General features: G+C 37.7%; 1 protein-coding gene across 1 annotated transcript; it reads right to left on the bottom strand.

The window, feature by feature from the left end:
* Window positions 1-15,341: 15,341 nt before the first annotated feature.
* On the bottom strand, window positions 15,342-17,432 carry LOC113361107 (L-gulonolactone oxidase 2-like). Its single transcript, XM_026604466.1, has 3 exons — window positions 16,740-17,432; window positions 16,405-16,660; window positions 15,342-16,313 (listed from the first exon to the last, which is right to left on the bottom strand). The coding sequence occupies exons 1-3, from the start codon at window positions 17,430-17,432 to the stop codon at window positions 15,478-15,480; spliced, it is 1,785 nt and encodes a 594-aa protein (XP_026460251.1). The 3' UTR covers window positions 15,342-15,477.
* Between the last annotated feature and the right edge of the window lie 1,724 nt (window positions 17,433-19,156).

The following is a 19,156-nucleotide window of genomic DNA, read 5'->3' on the forward strand; positions in this document are numbered from 1 at the left end:
TTTTTCATTAGTTTTTTTTTTTTTTCATCTAATAAATCTCACCAACTCATTTCTCTCTATGATTTCATTTTAGGGTTTTTTTGTTCGGATAAATCTAATACGATTTTTTTTTTGGTTTGGTTTTAGGGTTTTGTCTCTGGAGAAGAACTTTGAAGAAGAAGGTATTTGTTTCATCGTATGTTAAATTAAATTTTAGGGTTTGAAGGATATATACTAACTAATCTAATCTGATTTCATGTTAGGGTTTGAAAAACTGAAGGTATTTGAAGAACTCTGAAGAACTGAAGTTGAAGGTATATGAATTGATTTTTTTTAATTTTAATTAGTATAAATTGATTTATTTTAGTTCAATTTTAGGATTTCAATTTGTAGCATCCCAATAATTTATCTTTTGATTATTGATTTATCAAAGCACAATTAGTAGTAATTGTGTTGTTTATGCTCATGTTTTACATTAAACCAACCATACGGTTGGGTAACTCTTGAGTGGTTGTGTGTAATTTGCAATTAGGGTGATAAGAATTTTTTTACATTGTATTCCTTGTGTTTGGTGATCCTAGATTAGCTTAATAGTATGAGATAGTGCAAATCAGAAAATTAGGGACCTAGTTTGCAGAACTGGTAGACATGTGGTGGGATTTTTCATTGACACCTAGGGTCCACCTCCTGGTTCGGTTTTACCATGTTATGATATGTTTGAAAGGGAATGTTGTAAAGGAAATAAAAAAGAAAAAAAAAGAAACGTACTTATCTAGTTCACGTCTTCTTCCAAACACCATCAGTAGCAAGAGAAAAAAATTGAGAAGACTCAACTGAAAAGAAATTCAACCAAGGTTTAGAAAAAAACCCTTCCCAACTGTGTTTTCTTCTAGAGTGATTGAAAGTGGTGGGTTTAATGTTCATTTTTGGTTGACCTTCATGGGGATTTGAAACTAATTGAGAAGGGGTTCTCCGTGTCCTCCTTATTTGGTGATTGAAGGTATGATTTCAACCTTAATTTTTATGGTTCCAACTGATTGATTGTCCTCTTTGATTCAATTGCTCAACTATTATCAACTTTGGTTAATTTAGGAATAAGGAACCTAGGGTTTCATTTGGAATTGATGTTCAAACCTCTTTATTACTGAGACAGGTTGTGAATTGGAACTTTAGGGTTTGTTTTGATTTTTTTGGTTACTGTACAGGGTATTACTAAGCAGATCTGTTGAATTGAAATAATCAACATCTTTTCAGAATTATTATGTATCGTCTGGTGACATTTTGGGCCTGATTATAGGCATTTTCGGTACTGAACTAGGTTAAAATGTCTTCTTTAGAATCATACCTCTGTGAACAAAAACTTCCAGCGTGACTACATTGTTGCTGTGACATCTTTTTGCCTTCAGAGTTAGTCAGCTTGTATGAAAACCGTTCTATAACCTTGGCAGTTCTGCTCTCTACGAACTTGACATTTCAGTACCTTAAATTAGCCTTAATTTCTTTACTGATAAGTTAGCATGGTATTCAACAATCCAGTTACAATTATATGTTTGATTATGCTAGCTTGTATGTATTGAGTTCCGCACTCCTGGCAGTTTTACTTTTAAGAAGATTAACACGTACAATTTGGTTTAGCCTTAAGTATCTTCTAGTGAGGTATTGTCCACCGTTTCAGTGCAAATGTTTAGGCTGATATTTATTGCTACCGCAATTGATTTGTTTCATGTAGTTATGTTCCAGTGAAGTTGTTCTGTTTTCTAACTTAGCTTCTACACGATTAAGGTATCTTTGGATTCGATAGGCAGGCAACGGAGCTTAAGGTTTGTTTTGCGAACTAAGGTGGGAACTTACATTACTCTTTCATAAACAGGCAACGGAGCTCAGGTAATAATGTTGTTTTATCTTGTTTGTTCATTATTTTCTGTTTTTCTGTGGTTGTATCTGCAAGAAATCATAGAGAAACATCAATCTGAACTTGCAGCTCAAAAATAATTTTACACTAGTGGTTTAAATGCTTCCAAGGAGGCTGAAGCATTGGCAGAGGATAGAGCGAACAGAGAGGTAAGTGTTTTAATACTTATCTTGAAAATGGTAAATTTTTTATAGTTGTGATTTATAATTGAAAATCTTTAACTTCTAGTGCTTCTGTGTGAGTCTTCTCACAGATGATAGCTTACTTTATTTCCTACTTTTAAGTGTTCTTTGGTCGCAGGTTAGTAGATGAGTGTGTTGCTATGAAATATTTAATTTGTAATGATTTGATTTCTCTAACTTTTTTAGTTCCAATGATTCAGTGGCTTCGGCGCCAACTTTATTTACTTCTTTCATTCTCACTCATATTTAATATGTCCTGCAAATAAAACTCAGTCACTGACATCTGGGTATCTTTTTTCAACTTCTAAATGTGCACTTCACAGTTTGTGGCCACATCCAATGGAAAATAGAACACTTCTGCAATGCGTTTATGTCTCAGTCAACTACAGGCATTCGGTCGTTGTTAAAAGAGCATGTAAGTAGTGATATGTTTTGCTTTTTCTGATTGTTTTTCATTTATGAGTGTTGAAATGAAACTTTAACATCGTTCCTTTCACCCAGGTGCACAAGGTAGCTTTATGTTATGAAATATTGTCTTTGGACCAGTTGATTTGGAAGGTGAATCGTTACGCAATCTCTAACAAGTACTATCTGTGATATTATTGCAGAATTGGTGTTGCTATGGAAAAGCAGTGGCAGAATGAGCAGCATGGGAGGTATCAAAAGATAAGGGAGTATATTTAGTAGTAATGAAAACTCATGCTGAGGGAACATATCTATCGATCTCGTAGAGGTTAGTTTTGCTCTTCATATATGGTTATCATGGCCATCAGAATCTAGATGCTCATCTAAGTTTTACAGAATATAGAGCTTGTATTCTTATACAAATTTTTTTTTGATAAATTGCAGTCCACTTGAGCCTACATCGCAGTCTCGAGGTCCCGTGCGCAACTCTTTTGCCACCTTTTGTTCTCAGCCGAGGTGTTGGTTGGCAGGTTAATTGGATGATGCTCTGCTGCAGCAAGTTTGGAGCAGAAAGGTTGGAGAACAAGGAAGTCCTTAGGTTGAAAAGCAGCTGCAAATTTGGTTTGTAAGAACTGAACTTAGGTTGAAATTTTATTCGATGATAGAACAAACTCCAGTTAGATGAATTTGTGAACATAGGAATTTTTATGAACTGAACTTAGGATTCCTGTGTATTCCCTTAGTTTTTGATACTTAGAAGAAAATTTGAGTAATTAGAAGAACAAAATTTGGTACTTAGAAGAATTCAAGTTCTTTTGTGTATGAATCAATTTGAATGTGATAAAAATTGATTGAATGAAGATGAATTTGATTGAAGAAAATATTGTTTATTGTGAAGGACAAATGAAAGGTGTATGCAAGTGGTTATTTGGAATTCCGGCGAATTCCGGCCGAGAATGAGCTGTCGGTCAACCTTGATCTGGTCAAAATTAGCCATTGCTGACTGATTTTGACCAGGTCAAGGTTGACCGGCAGTAATTTTTTTACAGTTACAAAAATATTCGTAACGGTTTGAACTTGTTACAACATCCTGTTACTAAATAAATTTGTAACGGCTTGGGCGTGTTACGACAATGCCACGTAGTAACGGCTACAAGCTGTTACAAGGGCCGTTACGAAAGAATTAGTAACGGCTGCTGGGCCGTTGCGAAAAAATTGTAGCACCCCTTTTCGTAACGTCCAAGAACCGTTACAACCCCGATTCGTAACGCTCAAAAACCGTTTCGAATTGGAAAAAATGGTGTAGTGTAATCACATAACAAAAAAACATAATTTTCCTTAGTAGTACCATAGGTACGTAATGAGTAATAATAGAACCTAAGTATCCTGTATATTTGTTTCTCACTTGGTACGTGTACTCCATTGGTCACCCTCCTCTCCAACTACAAACCACTGGTCATATCTGTTTTCTTCCTACATTATACTAACATTAAAAAATAGATGGTGTGGTGGTGTTGTTGGTGGTGGGTTGATAGGCACATTTTTATGTCTTATATAATCTCAATTGTATATATTATTAGTGCTCGATTTTATATTTATTATGGGTTTTTATGTCCCTGTAGGTATTTTTGGAGAAATAAGCTTTTGCGGCGAAATTGGCTAAAAAAGTGGTTTTTCCGCTCGTGAGAGAAAATTACTATACGGACTCTCACTTTGGATAAGGGGTAACCTAATTACTAAGGGGTGACCCATTTCCAGGCATCTGCTAAAGGGAGACCGGAACTGGATAGGGGGAGGTCATCTTCAAAATTCAAAACAGAAATTGGCGGGAAAAAAAGGCAGCAGCGACAACAGTTTTTGAGCAGAGATTTGAGCGACTTAGGAGGAGATTAATGGGCATATTTGGTACCTACGGACTCTAGAAGACATTACAAGCCCAGTACAATCAATTGGACCCGGAAAATTGGGCTGGAATACCCGTGAGAAGCAAAGAAAGGGAAAACAGAATACGTGTTCTCTGTTGGGTTTTTAGAATATTTTTGAGAGAATTCTGGAGGACTTTGACGCTGGATTAACATGTACATGGTCCTATTCAAGATTATGGAAGAGTTTGGTAGCTATTTTACAGCTAACAGCACGTGAAAAAGCTCAACAGAAGCGATTATCGTTTCAACTGCATGAGAAGAAGAAAAAGAATAATCACATATTTAGTCGAGATTTATGGATCTGTTGGGCTATATAAGTGTTGGTTTACATCAAAGAGAAAGTTTTAGAAACCTTTAGGAGAGAGTTTAGAGTCCAGGAGAGCCGAGGAGAAGCGATTACAGAGAAGACAGTGTTGTTGCTGCTGCTGCCATTGAAGAGCTTCAAGAACACGAAGAACAGACTCGTAGAGTCAGTCGTTCTTCAACAGTCTTAAACAGCAGTATCCGTGTTCCTCATTACAGCAGTACCGAAGTGTCGTTATTCAACAGTGCAAACAGCGAACTCGCTGTGTCGTTCTTATACAACACTTGTGTTGTATCGATTATTTTCAGCACTTACCCTTTTGTAACAGTGACGCTGTAACACTATTACAGCGTTACAAACTTCAATTATCAATTATTTTCATCAATAAAAACACTTATTTAGCCATGAATACATCTTGTGAATATGTTTTCGGGATGAGGAGATAAACCCATTAGCCAAGGCGACGGAGGAAGCCATTGTTCCACATTAATTTGTATAATTCTAATTTTACTATTTATTTGCAATATTATTATTGGATTATTTGCATGGAATTGAATTGAATTGAAATATAGTTTTTTGAATAGTTGTGAATTAATTTGATGAAGCATGCTGGGTTTTAAAACTTTTGATGTTTTACTTTGATTACAATATTACTTCAAAAATATATTTGAGGCAAATATTAGAATTATTTTTAAAGATAGAATTGCATGAATATTATTTAGAGTTTACTATTTATTTGGTCAATGGAATCCTAGTCTTGGTATTTTTCTCTAAAACTTTGAATTATTTTATTTGCCTGTTTAATTTAAATCTATAAAAATTGTTTCTTCACAAGTCTGAAAAGACCCGTTTTACCACTACAACTACAATCACTATTTGAAAACCATCAAATTTTTGGCGCCGCCGACGCGGATTTGTGTTTAGGTAGCATTTTTTTAGATTTTTTTTTTTTATTTTATTTTTGTTCTTCTTTACGTTTTTGGTTTTTTTTGTTTCCTTGCAGATTTTTGAAGTTGGAGCGAAAACAATTTTGCCAAAGGTGATTTACTTAAAGTTTGGGAGCGAAAAGCAAAGCTAAAGGAGCGAAAGAAGAAGATTTTCTTTATTTTGTAAAAGAGAGAAAAAAAAAGAGAGATTTTTTTTTTTTATTTTTTTTTTAGCTTCTTTTGTTTTTGCACTTTTTTTTGGACTTGGACTTAACTTTGGGACATTTTATTTTATTTTTAACCCTACGGAAGGGTACCCTTAAATACAAACTGTTTGCAGGGAAGGACGACGATTACGATATCGTCTCGGCCCCTCGGGTTCGCACGGACATAGGAGTCGTGGCCCGAGTCGACTTCGGTTCATCGCCCGTCTGGTACGGGAGGTAAAATCGAAACACCGCGAATCTCCTGCAAGCGGGTTACTGACTCCTTAAGGTGATAATTGTTTGAGGACGAATATGGACTGTTTTTTTTCCTAGTAAAGGGCAAGGCCTGGCCTAAACAAGATAAGGGTTCGGATTTCATCATCGCTCCCTTCTTGCCCGCCTTAGGAAAACGAAACCTAAAGCGAACCTAAGCCTAAAATTTGGACTATAAAGAGACCTATAGGGTATCGAGCTTAACAGGACAATCATTCGAAAAATATTGGTTACTCTTTTAAGCACACCTCGAAGTTCTTGACGGTTTCTGCGAGTTGAAATGCGTGACTGCGCCGCATTGGATCGGTGAGGTTTTGGGTATCAAAGCTCCACTGAGGTTCCCTCGCCTCTATTCAACTTACTTTAACTCGGATTGATTCCAGAGGGGTTTGCTTAAATTGTAACGAATTCCCTTTCGAAGGATTAGAAGCTGGTCTAGAAACAATCTTAGTGGAGCCATCATGCTTGTTGTTTGCTAGAAATCTTTAGGTATGATGTGGTAAAGTCGAGTCAGCCTGCTGTGTGATTGCTAGAACCTTCCTGTTAAAATTTTTATTTCTTTTTGATATTTTTAGTGTATGCCCGATTTTGTTAGGGCTTGGAAAAGAGATACTCTAGGTCGATTGATTAGCGAAAAACCTAGTAGTTCTTCTGATTTAAGCAGAGAGCTCGAAGATTCTTCTTTTGAGAGCCCTGTTTTTGGAAACTACAGTTTTGAGAATTTATCTCTGAGTGATAAAAGTACCCCTAGTACTCCAGTTGTGTCAACGATGGCAACTTTGAAAGATTACATGTTCCCAACTAGGACCAACCGAGCTTCGTGCATTAAATTACCAGCCACTACGGCTAATTTCGAGATAAAACCTAGTATTCTTCAGATGATTCCTATATTCTTAGGAAAAGATGATGAGAACCCTTATTTCCATATTAGGGACTTTGAGAAAATCTGTGGGACAATTTGAATAAAAGACCTTACCGATGAAGTCTTGAAACTTAAGATGTTTCCCTTTTCTTTGAGAGACAAAGCCAAGACCTGGCTGAACAACCTACCGTCTGAATCCATAGAAACATGGCAGGAACTTATCGCTGCCTTCTATATGAAGTTCTACCCTAAGCATAAAACTGCAGCTGTTAGGCAGAACATTAGTACTAGTGTGCAACAAGAGGGAGAGTCTCTTTATAGATTTTTAGAGAGATTCAATGATCTTCTATCCCAATGTCCTCACCATGGATTTGATAAGATGAAACTTGTAGAGATTATTTATAATGGTTTGGACTATTCGACCAAATCCATGGTCGAATCTATGTGCGCTGGTGAGTTCACTAGTAAAAATGTTGAAGATGTTTTTACCTTCTTAGGAGCTATTGCTGAAAAATCCCAACAGTGGGAGTCTTGTGTTGAACCCCCTAAAAGACTCTTGGTCAATAGAAGTAGCACCAATATGGTAGAGACGATTTTTGCGTCAGATGCTAAGTTTGCTGCTTTGTCCAGAAGGTTAGAAGCTTTGGAAATGGGTCAGACTAAAAATAGGTCCCTTGTTGAACCTAATAGAGCCTCTCAAGTCTCTAGTTGTGGAATAGAGCCCGATAATTCATTTTGGGAAGGTCAGGTTAGTGAAGAACAAGCCCATGCTGTCTATAACAACGCTAGGTTTGAGAACCGTCAGAAGTTTGACCCATACTCAGAAACCTACAACCCTGGTTGGAGAAACCATCCCAATTTCTCTTGGTCTAAGGGACAGAGTCAAGGCCAGTCTAGCAATTCTCAGCCTCCCCCAGGTTTTTCTTTTAAGAACTCTTCAGGTCAAACCCAGTTTCAGAACACTTTTGAGAAAAAGATCTCTACCTTAGAGGAAGCTATCACTATGTTAGTAAGTAACCATGACATGCTATCAAAGAACCACATGAGCTTTCAACAAGAAACTAGGCAGGAATTGAAGAATACTCCCCAGAGTCATGCCAAGTTAGAACTTCAAGTAGGACAAATAGCTAAGTTTATAAGTGAGAGAGAAGATGGAAGGTTCCCTAGTCATACCGATCCTAACCCCAAAGGAGAAAATCGTACAATCATGTGAATGTTGTCACAACCCTGAGGAGTGGAAAGAAGGTTGGCAACAAGGTTGCCATGCCTGATAGTGAACATGCTGTAGTTCACCCTGCTGAGCCACAGAATGAAGAGACTGATAGAGTCTCTAAAGAGACCAATGAGGGTCCTGTTAAGCCCGGCTTTGTTCCCAGAGCCCCGTTTCCCCAGCTGCTAGTTCCGACTAAGAGGGAGTCCAACTTTAATGATATATTGGAGGTTTTTAAGCAGGTTAATATCAACCTTCCATTATTAGATGCAATTAGGCAGATTCCCTCTTATGCCAAGTTCCTTAAGGACTTGTGTACGCGAAAGCGTAAGCTCAGTGTCCAGAGGAAATCCTTCATAGCTAGTCATGTGAGTTCTATTATTCAGAATACCACTACTCCTAAGTATAAAGACCCAGGGTCCCCGACCATTTCTTGCACAATAGGTAAATACCGTGTTGAGAAAGCGTTGCTTGACTTAGGAGCCAGTGTGAACTTAATGCCATACCATGTGTACCTTAAGCTAGGACTTGGTGAGATGAAACCTACCCAGATGACACTTCAGTTAGCTGATAGGTCCGTTAAAATTCCTCGTGGTGTGATCGAGGATGTTCTCGTAGAGGTTGACAAGTTTATATATCCGGTGGATTTTGTTATCCTAGATACCCAACCTGTCCCTGACCCAGAGAACCAAATACCAGTGATTTTAGGTCGCCCGTTTTTAGCTACATACAATGCGATCATTAATTGTCGAAATGGTATAATGAATTTGTCTTTTGGTAATATGACTATTGAGCTGAACATTTTTAATATTAGTAAGCTACCCTCCGAGCTAGATGAATCGAGCGTAGAAGAGGTAAACATGATAGGAACCTTAGTTCAGGAGTCATTACCAAACATCGTATCGAAAGATCCGTTAGAGAGTTGTCTATCCCATTTTAGCCTGGATTTCGACGATGGTAGTAACATTAAACAAGTAAATGCTCTGTTAGATTCCATTCTTGTATTAGATATTGATATATGGAAATATAGGTTTGAACCATTACTAGCTTCCGAGTCTACCTTAATACCTTGTTTAAAAGAGCCTCCTGAGTTGGAGCCTAATTATACATTTTTAGGCCCACCCAAGTCTTTTCCTGTGATTATAGCATCCGATTTGGATAGTGATCAGGAGAATAGGCCAGAGACCGTGCTTCAAGAAAATAAGGAAGTTTTAGAGTGGACCATAGTAGCTATGAAGCAAGTAGAGGATGAACAACATGATTATAACTTAGAGAAAGCAATTGACCTTTTTCAAGAACCCGATGGTCTAGAAATTAGGAACATTGTGACTAGTCTATGTAGAGGTACCCAAAATTCTAAGTTTGGGGGTAGAGAACTATAAGAATCTCTTGAGCATTTTAAGGACTGGGAAGATCCGGAAATCCAAACAATAATTAAAGGTTCGTCTGAGAGCAGTGAAAACCCTAAGTTTGGGGGTAGTAATGATTCTTGTGATCGTCAAGTATCCCCATTGGAAGTCCTTAACTAGGGACTCAGGCCTAGTGAGGTATTCCCTGAGTCTATTCAGACTCCACAACCCGATCCTCCTGATACTGTCCAGGAGAAAATCCATATGTTAGAGACCCGTTTTTCGGATGAATCTGTTTGCCGAGACACTCATATGAAGCCCAAGTGGGCACCTCAGATAAATCCAGTTGTCTTGCGAGAAACTTTAGATCAGGTTGTGCTCTATCTGCTCATTTTTCTGATCTTGAGCATTTGTCTCCTATTCGTGGCAGTTCTATTTGGTCTTATGGACCCACAATTGTTTCGACTATTGGTATACGACTTTGGAAGGTGACAATTCTTTTAGAGGTATTTTATGTCTAGCTAATGACTATAAATTTAGCATTTACTGGGAGGCTCCCGCGTTCATGTGATACGGTAATATCCTTCCTTATTTCTTTTCCCTCCAGTGGTAATAGTTTCTCCTTGTTCATGCTTTTAATTTCATCTTTAGAACATTGAGGACAATGTTAGATTTAAGTTTGGGGGTGGGGAGGAAACACTTTTTGTCACCTTTTTGCAATAAATAAACTCCAGAGCCTAGAAATTTATGTGTATTTAGGATGGCACTAACCAATCTAAGTGGATGGAAGCATTTTGGTTTTAGGAGTTGAGGAACCAATCTGATTAGATGGAAACATCTAGAAGAGTCTATTCATAAAAGCACAGAGCTCAGGTGTTAGAAATAACATGATAGGTTCACCATATCTCGTTGAGTCCTTTTCACTTCTATTTTTATTTTGTTTTGTTTTGTTTTTAAATCATGTTTCTCTAAGTGATAGGTGGGGCCCACGATTCAAGTTGTTACCAATGCTAAGATGAATTAGAGTGATTGAGTTACCAAAAAAAAAATATGAAAAAAAAAAAGTTGAAAAAAAAAGAAAAAAGAAAGAAATTGAGACCAGACCATTTTACCAAAAGGAATAAATTCAATAAAGTCGACCACTGGTACCCTTGTATATGCCAGTTATGTTGACCTAGAGTTAGGTTATCGACCACTGGTACCCTTGTATATGCCAGTGTGTTGATATTAGTCAGACTAGTATCTCAATCCATTAGGATAGGTTCATTTTGGCGGAGGCCTTCAGACAGATATGGGAAACGCCGTTCACTTAGTAAACATCAAAACCATATATGTTTTTCTATTTCCATCTTCTTGATCTATCCATGTGATTAGTTTTGACTCCGAATATGATGTCCATAGTGCAACTATCTGAGTAGAGCTCTGTCACTTTATATGAATTTTAGTATGCTTGAGTGCAAACTCGTGTACAACAATTGGAATTTCGCATCAGGGTACTTCTTCCTGTAGTCAATAAGTATGTCAACCAAGGAGATTCTTTAGTGCCTTCCAAGGTTCTGCGTAGATAGCTAAGGTCTGGAGTACAGGTTTTGTGGGTATATCTCTGGTAAGCCCTCCCGAGACTATAACTCGGCCACTAGGGCCACCTAGGGGTTTAAAGGCTTATTGCATACGCTAAATGCAATCGATGATGGCTGCGAAAGTGAGTTAGGATTTTATTTTCTATTTGATTTGCTCGAGGACTAGCAAATAATAAGTTTGGGGGTATTTGATAGGCACATTTTTGTGTCTTATATAATCTCAATTGTATATATTATTAGTGCTCGATTTTATATTTATTATGGCTTTTTATGTCCCTGTAGGTATTTTTGGAGAAATAAGCTTTTGCGGCGAAATTGGCTAAAAAAGTGGTTTTTGCGCTCGTGGGAGAAAATTACTATACGGACTCTCACTTTGGATAAGGGGTAAACTAATTTCTAAGGGGTGACCCATTTCCAGGCATCTGCTAAAGGGAGACCGGAACTGGATAGGGGGAGGTCATCTTCAAAATTCAAAACAGAAATTGGCGGGAAAAAAAGGCAGCAGCGACAGCAGTTTTTGAGCAGAGATTTGAGCGACTTAGGAGGAGATTCAATAGGAATATTTGGTACCTACGGACTCTAGAAGACATTACAAGCCCAGTACAATCAATTGGACCCGGAAAATTGGGCTGGAATACCCGTGAGAAGCAAAGAAAGGGAAAACAGAATACGTGTTCTCTGTTGGGTTTTTAGAATATTTTTGAGAGATTTCTGGAGGACTTTGACGCTGGATTAACATGTACATGGTCCTATTCAAGATTATGGAAGAGTTTGGTAGCTATTTTATAGCTAACAGCACGTGAAAAAGCTCAACAGAAGCGATTATCGTTTCAACTGCATGAGAAGAAGAAAAAGAATAATCGCATATTTAGTCGAGATTTATGGATCTGTTGGGATATATAAGTGCTGGTTTACATCAAAGAGAAAGTTTTAGAAACCTTTAGGAGAGAGTTTAGAGTCCAGGAAAGCCGAGGAGAAGCGATTACAGAGAAGACAGTGTTGCTGCTGCTGCTGCCATTGAAGAGCTTCAAGAACACGAAGAACAGACTCGCAGATTCAGTCGTTCTTTAACAGTCTTAAACAGCAGTATCCGTGTTCTTCATTACAGCAGTACCGAAGTGTCGTTCTTCAACAGTGCAAACAGCGAACTCGCTGTGTCGTTCTTATACATCACTTGTGTTGTATCGATTATTTTCAGCACTTACCCTTTTGTAACAGTGACGTTGTAACACTATACAGCGTTACAAACTTCAATTATCAATTATTTTCTTCAATAAAAACACTTATTTAGCCATGAATACATCTTGTGAGTGTGTTTTCGGGATGAGGAGCTAAACCCATTAGCCAAGGCGACTGAGGAAGCCATTGTTCCACATTAATTGGTATAATTCTAATTTTACTATTTATTTGCAATATTACTATTGGATTATTTGCATGGAATTGGAATTGAAATAATAGTTTTTATTGAATAGTTGTGAATTAATTTGATGAAGCATGCTGGGTTTTAAAAACTTTTGATGTTTTATACTCTTTGATTACAATTATTACTTCAAAAATATATTTGAGGCAAATATTAGAATTATTTTTAAAGATAGAATTGCATGAATATTATTAGAGTTTACTATTTATTTGGTCGATGGTGGAATCCTAGTCTTGGTATTTTTCTCTAAAGCTTTGAATTATTTATTTGCTTGTTTAATTTAAATTTGAAAATTGTTTCCTTCACAAGTCTGAAAAGACCCCTTTTTACCAATACAACTACAATCACTTTTGAAATACCATCATGGGTATTCAGAATACATTTGTTTTGTTCCACTGACCATTAGGAAGGGTTGTTCCAAATCTGAGAACCCATTTGAAATTCGCGAAAGAGTATGGAATGCACCAAGTTGGAATCAATTACTCAGAGAAGTAACTTAAATAGTATGGGAATGAATTATAAATGATATGAATCCAGGAATCAATCACAACAGCAAAAACCCAAAAAATATTGATAATATTAGATATTTGATTCACAGGCATATATGAGTCTAAACAAATCAAATGGTTTTTTACACTATATGATTACATCATCAACGAAGGTAACTATCAATAAAAATGAGCAAGATTAGTATTCAAAATTGTTTACCTGAGATAAATGGTAGCTCTTTTCTCAATAGACCAACCAAAATCTGCAGCAACACATACAAATATTAAGAAACCCAGATCCAAAATTAATCGAAACCAACCTAGTATTACCTAGTAAGCCTGAGATACAAAAGGACAAACATAGGAAGATGATAACCTCTCTTGAGGTTTATGTAGTTTAAGCATTCTAAGGGGTTGGTACTATTGAGTAACGCATGAAATTGATTATCGTTTATGAATCAATTGAATGTAACATATCATGATTTTGCTTATGGTTTCTGTAACTGGCCAATAATGGGAAGATTTGGAGGAAGAACAACCATATTTTTTTGTATATCAGAAGAAAATACATGGAATTGATATAATGCATGTAATTTTTAGCAATTGATAATTGATATAAACGGGAGTAAATGACACGTTATCTTTGGAAACTCCTCCTTTGTGTAACGCATTGAGTTTAAGGATAGAAGTTGAATTTCCAACGTTGGATTGGGGCGTGAAAGAAAGGTGTATTTTGAGCCACGATTTATATCATTCACTTTCCAGCATTTTCAGAAAAATGAGAGCCTTTGATCGCTGTAGAAGGCACATTTAGAGCCACCGGATGGAGGAAAACACATTTGTTTTTGTTAGATAGATAATAGGAACAAAAGGAACAAATCCAAAATTGTTTGAGTCCATAGGAAATGTCCTTACTGTTACCATTATTTTACTAGGTTTGGTAGAACAGTCATCTTGATACAAAGTTTCAACTTTTTCGTCATGTTTTGCCAAGTACTGTCAGATATTGGTTATTGTGCTGCCTACATCTTGGATATCATTCATTACATTATCATCTACTATTTGACCACCTGACATGTGTAGCAGCAGTAGTATTAGAACAAGTATAATGGTAGAATCTAAGCTATTTGTTTGTAGGTATGTTGTACTACACGGATTATTTCAAGCCGGTTTTTTCCCTCGTACATTATCTTTCTTAGAAAACGCTATTTTCTTTGCCATTTTGAAATATTTCCATCACCTAACCATTAGGCTTAGCTTTTCAAATGGTGAGGTGTGATGAAAGTTGGAAGATGGAATTCTTCCACCATAAGACTTACTCTTAAATTTCAGATTAAAATTCTCATCAACCAAAACAAAAACTGACTAAATCTTTGCTTCAGACTTTGCTCAGTACACCCAGTACCTAGCTACCTTAACTAGTACTCGAACTCGTATGTTATGGCCAACTAAAAGTGCTAGAAAGACATCAGTTTCGTATCTCTTATAACTAGGTTGTCCTGTCCTACTGTTTTTGGGCCATTTTTCATCGAAGAACGGTAAAAGTAAATATTATCACCCAGTGCTCACCAAACACCCTTATTCAGGCTGAAACTGCCAGTTTGAGAAATGTTGGAGAGAACATATTGACTCTCAATGACATGAATAAAACAGATAAAATTACATAATGTTTTGATCGTAAAGGTTAGAAATGATATCATCGGAAAGAGGTTGAGCCCCGGGCTCCATCAATATTAATGCTGGAGGAAGCCATAACTCACTCGAGAATTAGGTATATCAAACTCTTCGAAAAGAAGGGATCATCAACACGGACCTTTGATGAATTTTTAAATGAAACTGTTGGCCCAAATCAAATTCCGTGTCTTCACCGTCGACCAAGTGCTTTTGCTTCTTTCCGGACCATTTGATACATAATTCTCGGTGCTTACTACAGCTTTGATTTTGACGGAGCCATTGAAATTCACTGAACGGTTGAGTAGAGGAGTAGGACTATTCATATTGGGGAAACTCACTGAATTGTTGAATTATTTTGACGGTGTAAATAATGAGGACAAAGATGAGATGAAGAAGCAAAGAGAGAGAGAAGAGAAGAAGCAGCAGCACCCACTCACACATCAAAGGAGGTATCAGGTTCGCATAAAAATGGTTGGCTCGCATAAAAAGTGAGCAAATTTTGCCTCAAGAAAAAGGACAAGAAGAAAAGAAGAAAATTCTTGTTGTTGGCCATGCATGATGGTTGTTGTGATCCTTGTGGATGCTTTTACGTCAAAAAAATTGTATCCAACTCAAGTTAAGTTTGCTATGTTTACAATTTTTCACATGTGGCTTGACACCCAACATTCCTAAGCTGTCAATTACTTTGCCTTGCCAAATTAGTAATTCCACTTGTCCGAGAACGGGATCCAGAAGTGGTAACAGACTCAACCGCATATACAACACACCGCACCGGCGGTCGTTCATATGAGCGACTGTGAATCAGACTTGTTTAAATGCCTACACACTCTAGCATCCTTGTAAACTCGACCAGGCCGACAAAAATATCCCTTCTCCGGTGCACAATGCAAGTCGTCCGAGCATAGACACAACCCTTCCAATGCACAACCTGCCTTAACTATGCTTACTCCGTCACCCAAACCAAGAATTTGATCAGTCCATTCACTAGAAAATATCCCAAACGGATCGTACATGTCTTTCACCTTCAAAAACTCTCCAGCTTTAGCGAACTTTCTCATCACGCCTTCAAATGCAACATTCCGGTTCTTTCCCCAATGTGGTATTCCACCATATTTGAAAATACCAAGCTGTTCTACTTCTTCGAATACGTCTTCGTGAAGTCGAGGTTTATTAGGATTCTTACTTCTGTAATAAGTTATATCGAAATCTATGGCGTCTTCTTGTTTACCTAAGTAAGCGTTGGAAGCTTTTACGTATCTCATTAGAATTCCATTGTAGAGCTCCGCATTGCAAAAACATTGCGGTTCTATGTCTCGTAGTTTTTGTATATCTTCGATGAAGTTCTTGACGTTTGGTAGTGCAATGCTGATAGTTGTTTGATGAAAGTATTGACTTTTAAGTCTATGATCCCATGGACATGCTGTAATTTGATTGTCATGCGGACTATCGAGGCAGCTGCCGGAGGCTTGTAAGCGATTTTGGAAACCTATTACCGGGTAACCCTTAAATGTCTTGCCGTCGTTTGTAAATCCTAGTCCAGCGTTCTTTAAAATGGAGGTTGTCATCTTTGCAGTAATGCATTTTCCATTAGCATCCCCTGTTGATTCTTGACTCTCTTCTGTTGCATAAACAGACAGAGATAAGTGGCAAGTCTTATAAATGTCGACGGTACACCATGCATGCAATGCAAGAACGATTAATGTACGCACCTAAAGATCTGATTATAGCCATTAACAAGGTTGGTGTAGACCGGAAACCTATGAAATTGTTTAGACCATTTCCGGATACATTAGATGAGACGCGGTCATCAATCCGGTATACCGCCTTTCGTTGGCTAGGGTACCATGTTATGTCTGCAAACTCGTGTTCTTTACCAAAGCTAACTGCCTGTTCTGCCAAATCTGAGTCGTTGCTCTGGAACATTGTAATGGACCGTTTGAACATTGGTTCCAACCTTAGAGTAACCTGCAAAGTGCATGTAAAAGATGGTTTTGATACTCAGATTAGAGAATGAGCTCTACAATATGATAAGACAATATATTACCTGCGAAATGACTCCAAGCACTCCTAATGACACCTTGGCTGCGTTAATATGTGGGTCACTGTTGTCAATTATCCGGATCTTTGCGTAACCTTCATTGCGTCCGGCAGGAGTAATAATTCGTAGTTGTTCGATATAATCATGAACAGAACTTCCAACACCCCACAAACCACTACCATGAGCACCAGTCGAAATCAACCCACCAATGGTTAAACCCCACCAGTAAGGTCCGTTAGGCAGTGCCATGCCAAACTTCGCAGAATCTTCGATCACGTCTTTCAGTGTTGCACCAGACTCAACAGTCATTGTCATTGTAGACGCGTTGATTGCCAGCGTACGGTTGAGATATAGAGTACTTATGAGCATGTTGTTCCCTTTTTGACTGTCAGGACAAACCAATTTGGGTATACTGTGAGAGTAACGAGTTGACACCTTAACCTTGGTTTTGTTCATAGAAGCCATTGATACGAAAGAAAGAAGTTCTTGTTCTGTTTTCGGGTAGACAACATTCGAAACTTCACATATACTTCTATCAGGAAAGTCTCCATAAGAGTTGGTTACAGTACAATGTGAACTGGTTTTCGATGATAAACAGTGTATAGGATCATCTGGGGAAGTAGAGTTCACCCCGAAAAATGAAAGTAATAGACTGCTTAATCCTATGCAGGATATTAAATTTGTAGCACTCTGCAACATTATGTCTAACTCATTTCATTCTATGATTCTTTCGCTTGGACATGTAATATATACAGGTTATGGTGCGGTTTTTGGCGTGCAAAACATTTAGACTTTAGAGAGGTGCATGGGATACTGCGGTCGGAAGAAAGTGATGTGGAGTACCTTACCTTTCAATGTAGGGTATCTTAAGAGTTTTGTTTAAGAGTGGTGATTCACCATGGACCTTAACTACATTTTACTCCACAGCCCTTTCGTAATAATGGAATCCACACAACTACCTTATGGATCTAAAAGTTTTCTTATATGAAATGATAATGTCTCTCATCGACATCGTCGACAACAATTGGGTGCCAGATTATTAGGGAGGGCATCAAAATTCATATACGACAAGAAATTTTCGAGTTTGTCATGAATGGATTTTGGAACACTCAACGTTAGCAACCATGATCATCTTAGCCTAGTTAAAAACACTCCCCATTAGCAACCATGATCATCTTAGCCTAGTTAAAAACTGGCTGACGGAGAAATGGTCAAAAGAAAATAATCTTGGTGAACCGTGTGATAGAACCACACGAAAACCACCGGACGCAATAAAACCCATAAAATGGGAACCCCTGTTTTCTTCTACGGGGCCCACCAAGATCACATCAAAAAAATTTTGAGAGGAAAAGTTGAATTCGGTTTTGGTGTGGTTTGCGGTCTGTGCAGAATCACCCAAAAAAAAAATCATAAAGCAAATTCTAACTTTGTACTTGAAAACTAGGGGTGTCAACGGGTCCGGGTCCTTGCGGGTATCATACTATCCAGAACCGGACCCTATTATTTTGCTCGGTTCCGGTCCCTACCGGTTCCAGATCCGGTTCTAAAATCATTAGGCCTAGAACCGGACTCTATTAAGCAGTCGGGTATCTAGCGGTTCCGGGTATTTACCCGGTATGTCATGTTCCATTTTAATATGTATGTAAAACTAAGAAAAACCGTAGATTTTATATCATGTCGCCGCCATCAACCACGAGTAGAGATTAGCACCACCTCCCTGCATCTTCACATTGCAACAATTGAAATATATCAGTTCTCCGTTCAAGGTCACATCTTCCCGACACATGAAATAGATTGAACACAACACCCATTCTTCATTCAAGATCTTATTAGCAAACAACGGCTTGAATCTTTTTTTCCCAATTTACAGACAAAAAAAAAGATGTTAAATCTAGCTTACCAACTAATGATACTATAAAAGCTAACAAACCTATTAAAGAATCGATAAAGTAAACCCAAGAAGCCAATCAAATTCATTCAAATCAATGAAGAAATTTATCAAATTCAACTTGGAGTTGTAAATATCAAAAGCCATACACAGAAGTCGTCCAAAAAGATGAGGATAAGTTCGATATGAGATCGGTAGTTATCACTTAGTATGAACTTGGAGGAAAAAGAATTAATTCAAGATTAAAAGATAAAGATGGAGTAGGATATACGTTGATAGTTTTTTTTTCCAGTTAATATATGTATTCAAGATAGTGATACAGTGAAGCATAACCTTTCTTTTTTAGGTTTTATAAAATTATGTCTGGGTACCCGTCGGGTAGACCCGGTAAACACCGAAAACTAATCGGTTCCTAATCGGGTAGACCCGTCGGGTATTAAAAGTCTTAACGGGTACGTTTTTAGGACCCGGAACCGGATCCGTATGAGCCGGTACCAAACCGGGTCCGGGTAAATGGGTACCCATTGACAGCCCT

Source organism: Papaver somniferum, chromosome 3 (genome assembly GCF_003573695.1).
Source record: "Papaver somniferum cultivar HN1 chromosome 3, ASM357369v1, whole genome shotgun sequence".
NCBI lineage: Eukaryota > Viridiplantae > Streptophyta > Magnoliopsida > Ranunculales > Papaveraceae > Papaver > Papaver somniferum.